A 7,757-nucleotide genomic window follows, 5' to 3' on the forward strand; every position below is an offset into this window, starting at 1 on the left:
CGTTACTTATATTTTTGAAAGTAAAGAAACCCGATGATAAAACGAGGTAACACACTGGGTAATATGAAGAAAGATAGACCGAGAAAGACAACCTTCTATTATTTTTTCTCGCCAAGTTTGGCCGCCAACATCAGAGTGTTTTTGTTTTGTTGCGTCAATCTTGAAATGAATAATTTGTTATGGGGAGTGGTTATTGTATTGTCAAATTGGATTTTATTTTGTATCATAACTTTACTCTCTTTAGAATAGTGGTACGTAACATTGTTGCCATGAAAATATTCGCCAATAATGTTGCATCATTCCTGTTGTCGGCATCACAGTGTCGGAAACAGGAATATTGAAGCGTAAAAGAAAATCTGTTTGCATATAGTTTTTAACATCTACTTAATACCCCTGTCACACTAGGGCTGCGTCCTCACGGCGTTCCCGCGGCGTCCACAAAATTTGAACGGAACGCCGAGGTGCGCGCAGTAAGGTCTCCTACAGCGCCAGAGCAACGCGGTGGCATCTCCATTAATTTTGACGCAGTTGAGTCGCCAAGAACGCCATGCAACGGCGCTCACTTTGAGCATGCACACAGTACGTCAGTCAGCGTTTGCAGGGCGTTTGCACGGAGACCTCACGGAGTCCTTGGGGGTGTCACTGCGCTTCTACCGTGTCCGTCAGCGTTGGCAGGGCGTTTGCAGGAAGTTGCAAGTGCGTTGTGAGCCAACCCCATAATGCAGAGTACACTTCCCTGTCGTATACACGCACTTCTGCTTAATCGACAGGCCGTGGACCCGCAGTGACAATTCCTAGCACGCCGCCAGAGCGCAGTCAATCGAAGAATTTTCCTGCAATCCCACGGTGCTCTGAGAAATTTACAGCCCTAGAGTGACAGCTAGGGTATAAACACTACTCTGGAGATTATATTGACCTAAGTGTTGTGTGCTGCGCAGGATTGTGGTGCTGGTCCTCATCGTGCTGAAGCTGTTGTTTTGGTCAACCTACTACTGCCTGAGACAACGACGTGTCAAGCGTATGGCGGAGGCTGGACTGATCCGCCAGGCTCCCACCCCGGGTAGCTGCTACCCTCCCATCGTCACACACGGACACGCGCAAGGGGTGTACGCTCAGGCAAACTATGTAAGTAACATACAGCGACGGGCGAAGTGGCGCAGTGGTAAGACGTCGGCCTCCCAATCGGGAGGTCGTGAGTTTGAATCCCGGTCGCTGCCGCCTGGTGGGTTAAGAGTGGAGATTTTTCCGATCTCCTAGGTCAACGTATGTGCAGACCTGCTAGTGACTTAACCCCCTTCATGTGTACACACAAGCACAAGACCAAGTGCGCACGGAAAAGATCCTGTAATCCATGTCAGAGTTCGGTGGGTTATAGAAACACGAAAATACCCAGCATGCTTCCTCCGAAAGCGGCGTAAGGCTGCCTAAATGGCAGGGTAAAAACGGTCATACATGAAAAATCCACTCGTGCTAAAAACATGAGTGAACGTGGGAGTCTAAGCCCATGAACGAAGAAGAAGAAGACTTATATACAGCGAATGTCTAAATTCCCCTGACATCGGCGTACGACCGCCTAAACTGATGACGGGGCAAAAACGGTCATACGAGGACAATCCCACTTGTGCAAATAACACGAGTGCACGTGGGAGTTTCAGCCTATGAATGCAAAAGAAGAAGAATATCAACCAGTTTTAGACTCTCTCTGAATTTAAGACCCGGTTTTCTCTTTAAAACCCTGCATAGTTCACATTTGTTTAGGTCATAAATTGGAGGTCCTTCTGTATGGTTACAAGGCTGGATGGTTCGAAGGGAAGTAGATTTTAAATAAGTAATGTTGTTGGTCCTGGTTAATTGATGAACTGGTGTTTTTACTGGATTTTGTGTTGAATACACGTTTTGTTTTGCTCCCCTTTAGTGTGGTTTTATGGGGTTTTGTTGATGTTGGTTTTATGGGGTTTTGTTGATGTGGTTTTATGGGGTTTTGTTGATGTTGGTTTTATGGGGTTTTGTTGATGTTGGTTTTATGGGGTTTTGTTGATGTTGGTTTTATGGGGTTTTGTTGATGTTGGTTTTATGGGGTTTTGTTGATGTTGGTTTTATGGGGTTTTGTTGATGTTGGTTTTATGGGGTTTTGTTGATGTTGGTTTTATGGGGTTTTGTTGATGTTGGTTTTATGGGGTTTTGTTGATGTTGGTTTTATGGGGTTTTGTTGATGTTGGTTTTATGGGGTTTTGTTGATGTTGGTTTTATGGGGTTTTGTTGATGTGGTTTTATGGGGTTTTGTTGATGTTGGTTTTATGGGGTTTTGTTGATGTTGGTTTTATGGGGTTTTGTTGATGTGGTTTTATGGGGTTTTGTTGATGTTGGTTTTATGGGGTTTTGTTGATGTTGGTTTTATGGGGTTTTGTTGATGTTGGTTTTATGGGGTTTTGTTGATGTGGTTTTATGGGGTTTTGTTGATGTTGGTTTTATGGGGTTTTGTTGATGTGGTTTTATGGGGTTTTGTTGATGTTGGTTTTATGGGGTTTTGTTGATGTTGGTTTTATGGGGTTTTGTTGATGTTGGTTTTATGGGGTTTTGTTGATGTTGGTTTTATGGGGTTTTGTTGATGTTGGTTTTATGGGGTTTTGTTGATGTTGGTTTATGGTTTTAAATTTGGTTTGCTTCGTTCTGTTCACTCTTTTTCAACGCGATGCACGCATACGAGCCATCAGGAGGGAGGGGGGGGGTGCAACCTAAACATACACTTTGTTTTTACTTTTTTCACTTCATCTTTTCATTCCTTACTATACTTTTTCTGTTATTGTAATCCAGAACACTACATACTGGACACCCAATGGTACCACTGGTGGCACACATTCTGCAGCCACGCCGCCATCTTACCAAGAAGCTGTCAAATCACCGTCACTTCCGCAGGAAGCTCCTCCCCCCTACATTGAAAAGGCTTCTTAAGCGTTTATCTCCCTTTTCAAAGGTGAACTGAAAGTGACAATACCACGAGGCAGACTGGACATTCTTTTTGAGAACCATACGCAGTAACCGAAATTAAAAACACACACACAAATTGAAAGAAGGTAAATAGAAAAAATTTGAAAAATATGAAACGGTTAAAGGTACTGAACTTGTCAAATCCAGGTGCACGGAGCCCCTGGGGCTTTTAGTCATACCTGAGGCAGCTATCCGTTAGAAAAACTACCAAGTTTCATTGACTTGCACCCAAAGAGTCAAGAACTGCGATTTTTTTACGAATTAATTTCGTACTCGGACCCGGCTGGTCTTTACCTATTTTTACATTCCCGGTATAGGGGTGTGTATAGGTTTCACTCGATGTGTTTGTTTGTTTGTTTGTTTGTTTGTGTTCGCATATAGATCTCAAAAATGAACGGACCGATCGTCACCAAACTTGGTGAACAGGTTCTATACATTACTGAGACGGTCCTTACAAAAATTGGGACCAGTCAAACACACGGTTAGGGAGTTATTGGTGGATTAAGATTAAGAGTGACATATTAATGGTCAAAGGGAAATAGCCTTCTCAGTTGGTGGCAGTGAGAATGGTTATTTCCCTTTGACCAACGGGGGTGTTTTTCCTACCTCGACGTACCCTTTCGCAATGGACCCTGTGTTTACGCGAATAAACATTCTGACTTCTGACTTCTGACTTCTGACTTCTGACTTCTGACCTCTGACCTCTGACTTCTGACTTCTGACTTCTGACTTCAGACTTCAGACTTCAGACTTCAGACTTCTGACTTCTGACTTCTGACTTCAGACTTCAGACTTCAGACTTCAGACTTCAGACTTCAGACTTCAGACTTCAGACTTCTGACTTCTGAATTCTGAATTCTGAATTCTGACTTCTGACTTCTGACTTCAGACTTCAGACTTCTGACTTCTGACTTCAGACTTCAGACTTCTGACTTCTGACTTCTGACTTCTGACTTCAGACTTCAGATTTCTGACTTCTGACTTCTGACTTCTGACTTCTGACTTCAGACTTCAGACTTCTGACTTCTGATTTCTGACTTCTGACTTCTGACTTCTGACTGTCTCTCTGTCTCTCTGTTTCTCTGTCTCTCTTTCTCTCTGTCTCTCTGTCTCTCTGTCTTTGTCTCTGTCTCTGTCTCTGTCTCTCTGTCTCTGTCTCTGTCTCTGTCTCTCTCTCTCTCTCTCTCTCTCTCTCTCTCTCTCTCTCTCCGCATGTAATAAAGTTCTGAGTTCTCTGACGGGGGTGTTTTTCCTACTTCGGAGGAATTTCTTTTTTTTTTATCTAAATTTAGATCAGGTAGATCACCACATCATGCACAAAAAGACACGTCACAAGCAAACTATGTCAGACATCATCATGAGTTTGTGTAAAACAAAATGGAGGCCGGAATCACTCAGTTGAATCGAACTCCGACCAAACACCACGTAATAACTAGGTTAATTTATGCACTCGCGTGAACAAGAAACTGTCGAGCTTCACAGATGTCGTCGTTGGGTAGTTTTGGGTTTGTTTTACTACCATATGAGGATTTTTGAACTGTAAATGCACTCAGCTGCAACAACTTAAACGCAAAACAGCTGCACTGTGCCTTTACGGAAATAAAAGAAAGAAAAAAAGTGTGTTTGTGTGTGTGTGTGTGTGTGTGTGTGTGTGTGTGCGTGCGTGTGTGTGTGTGTGGTGTGTATGTGTGTGGGTGTGGGTGTGGGTGCCTGTGCACATGTGTGTGTGTGTGCACATGTGTGTGTGGGGGGGGGTGGACGTGTGTGTGTGTGTGTGCACATGTGTGGGGGTGGACGTGTGTGTGTGTGTGTGTGTGTGTGTGTGTGTGCACATGTGTGTGTGTGCACGTGTCACGTGTGTGTGTGTGTGCACACATCTGTGTGTGTGTGTGTGTGTGCACACATCTGTGTGTGTGTGTGTGTGCACACATCTGTGTGTGTGTGTGTGTGTGTGTGTGTGTGCACACATCTGTGTGTGTGTGTGTCACGGTGTGTGTGTGTGTGTGTGTAATACAGAGAGAGAGAGAGAGCGCGCAAGACAGAGAGAGAGACTGCGAGAGAGAAAAAGAGAGAGAGTCAAACAGCAAGCTAAGTACAGTATGTCACAAGTGTTAGGGTTAGTGTTAGGACTGAACGGGGTATGAATGTTGGTGCCAGAACCCGGCTGAATGAACGTGCCGAGTCAGAGAATGCTTGTGACGAGAGAATCGGGATACACGTGGATTAGTTTATATAAAATAGTCGTGTTTGAACGGTGAGCGAATGACGTGTGTGTGAGCTATGTCAGGGAGTACAGACTAGGACAGCGAACGGTGTGGATGTGTAGCAGCTAGGGTATGTGGTAGAACTCATAGGTTAGGTTAACACTTCTATCATTCTTATTTTATCTTCTTTGATTTCTTTACTTATTTCCTTGTATTTCTTAGGATAGGTTTAGGTAGGAAGGGCCCCTATTATGGACCACTTTTTGTTTATTGCTGATAACTAGCTTGTTTTCTTGCGAAGAAGTTTCATTTTGTGGTTGGTAGTCCTTCTCTCTTAGTTTAACAGTTAGGCCTAATTAGAGTGAAATAGCTTTGATAGACCTTCAGCAAAAATTAAATACAGAAAAAAATCACAAATGGTCCATATTAGGATCCTGGGCGCCCAATATGGACCAGTGAAGCGGCCTTCACGAATCACTGTAAAAAGCCCCCTATACTTCAAGATAACATGATAGGGGAAGGGCTCCTAATATGGACCACTTTTTGTTTCATGCTGATAACTAGCTTGTTTTCTTGCGAAGAAGTTTCATTTTGTGTTTGGTAGTCCTTCTCTATTAGGTTAACCGTTGGGCCGAATTAGAGGGAAATAGCTTTGATAGACATTCAGCAAAAATTAAATAACGAAAAATTCACAAATGGTCCATATTAGGAGCCTGGGCGCCTAATATGGACCAGTGAAGCGGCCTTCACAAATCACTGTAAAAAGCCCCCAATACTTCAACATAACACGATACAACTTAGTGTGCAAGTCAGACTAATTCAAATATGTTTTAGATTTAGCTTTTTCAGGTTGATGAGAGCATTATTTGAAGCACACCAGGAAAGTAAAGAAGCTTATCAAAAACAGAGTGAAAAAAAGTAAAATTATCAACTTCCACGAAAAGAAGACTATTTGTTATATTTTATTGAAATCTCGAGGGCTAGTTATAGGTTAGTTTCAGCAAGTTTCTAAATGAATGAATGAAAATAGCCTTTAGCTTTTATTTTCTTCGATTTGTTGAAGGTGGTCCATATTAGGGGACTCACACATACTTTGCGATTTTGCTATTATTTTTTGTTTGCAGTAGAAACTCGGGGTCAACACTGCTAAAATGTAACAAATACGGTCTTAACTGTCATATAGCCATTTTTGTGTGATAAAAGCTTTGGCTGTTGACAGAAACGAGTTCGTTTTAGGCGGCAAATTTAGAGTGAACGCTGCCAAAAGTGAAAAAAAGAGAAAAAGCCTAACGGTTTTGAGGTTTGTGTTTCTGCAACTGTTTTGACATGTGCAAGTTATCCAGAGAGGGTGAATAAAGCGAATGAAATTGTTTTGAGCGCTCTAGCGCCGTTAGTTTGTCAGTCAGAACAGGAGGTGGTCCATATTAGGAGCCGGTCCATATTAGGAGCCTTTCCCCTACAACTTAGTGTGCAAGTGAGACTAATTCAAATATGCTTTAGATTTAGCTGTTTCGGGTTGATGAGAGCATCATTTGAAGCACACCAGGAAACTGAAGAAGCTTATCAAAAACAGAGTGAAAATAAGTGAAATTATCAACTTCCACAAAAAAAAGGCTATCATAATGTTATATCTTTTTGAAATCTCGAGGGCTAATTATAGGTTATTTTCAGCAAGCTTCTTATTGAATTAATTAAAATTGCCTTTAGTTTTTATTTTCTTCGATTTGTTGAAGGTGGTCCATATTAGGGGACTCACACATACTTTGAGGTTTTGCTATTATTTTTTGTTTGCAGTAGAAACTCGGGGTACACACTGTTAAAATGTAACAAATACTGCCTTAGCTCTCATATATATAGCCCTTTTTGTGTTATGAAAGCTTTGGCTGTGGACAGAAACGAGTCCGTTTTAGGCGGCAAATTTAGAGTGAACGCTGCCAAAAGTGAAAAAAGCGAAAAAGCCTAACGGTTTTGAGGTTTGTGTTTCTGCAACTGTTTTGACACGTGCAAGTTATCCAGAGAGGGTGAATAAAGCGAATGAAATTGTTTTGAGTGCTCTAGCGCCGTTAGTTTGTCAGAACAGGAGGTGGTCCATATTAGGAGCCGGTCCATATTAGGAGCCGGTCCATATTAGGAGCCTTTCCCCTCGGTCTGTCTTCTATTTATAATGTGTAAATAAAGTCTTGTTATTGTTTATTCTTTCTCAACCAAAGATCTTGTAGGCTACGTAGCCTACAAGATCTTTGCCTCAACTGACTCAACTCTCCTTCGAGATTGTGACACAGTACAGTGACTTCTGGCGAGCCGAGGTCTTTTACGTGCCATTGTGGTGACACGGGGGTTGGATATGGCTTCCGTCTCTGGGTCTCCGCATAAAGTTGACCCGTGTACGTCCCAGCCCGAACCAGCGACCTTCCTAATACTCTCTCTGTCACACGGCCGAACTTTTTATACTGACGTGAAGGTTCACCAACTTCAGCCTTTCAGAACTAGTAATGACGGGTGATAGTTGAAGGGATGTAAGCCATCTTGTTCTTGTGTTTCTTTTTAGTTTTTCGTGCTTAGTTA

General features: G+C 42.5%; 1 protein-coding gene across 1 annotated transcript in view; it reads left to right on the plus strand.

Annotated features, from left to right (window-relative positions):
- The window catches only part of LOC138959408 (uncharacterized), a 6,139-nt gene extending 1,531 nt beyond the window's left edge, over window positions 1-4,608 (plus strand). Inside the window, exons 2-3 of the mRNA XM_070330893.1 lie at window positions 939-1,125; window positions 2,815-4,608. Coding sequence (XP_070186994.1) covers window positions 939-1,125; window positions 2,815-2,952 — 325 coding nt within the window. The 3' untranslated portion in view covers window positions 2,953-4,608. The remainder of the gene's footprint in view (window positions 1-938; window positions 1,126-2,814) is intronic.
- Window positions 4,609-7,757: the final 3,149 nt, after the last annotated feature.

This window comes from Littorina saxatilis, linkage group LG1, assembly GCF_037325665.1.
Source record: "Littorina saxatilis isolate snail1 linkage group LG1, US_GU_Lsax_2.0, whole genome shotgun sequence".
NCBI lineage: Eukaryota > Metazoa > Mollusca > Gastropoda > Littorinimorpha > Littorinidae > Littorina > Littorina saxatilis.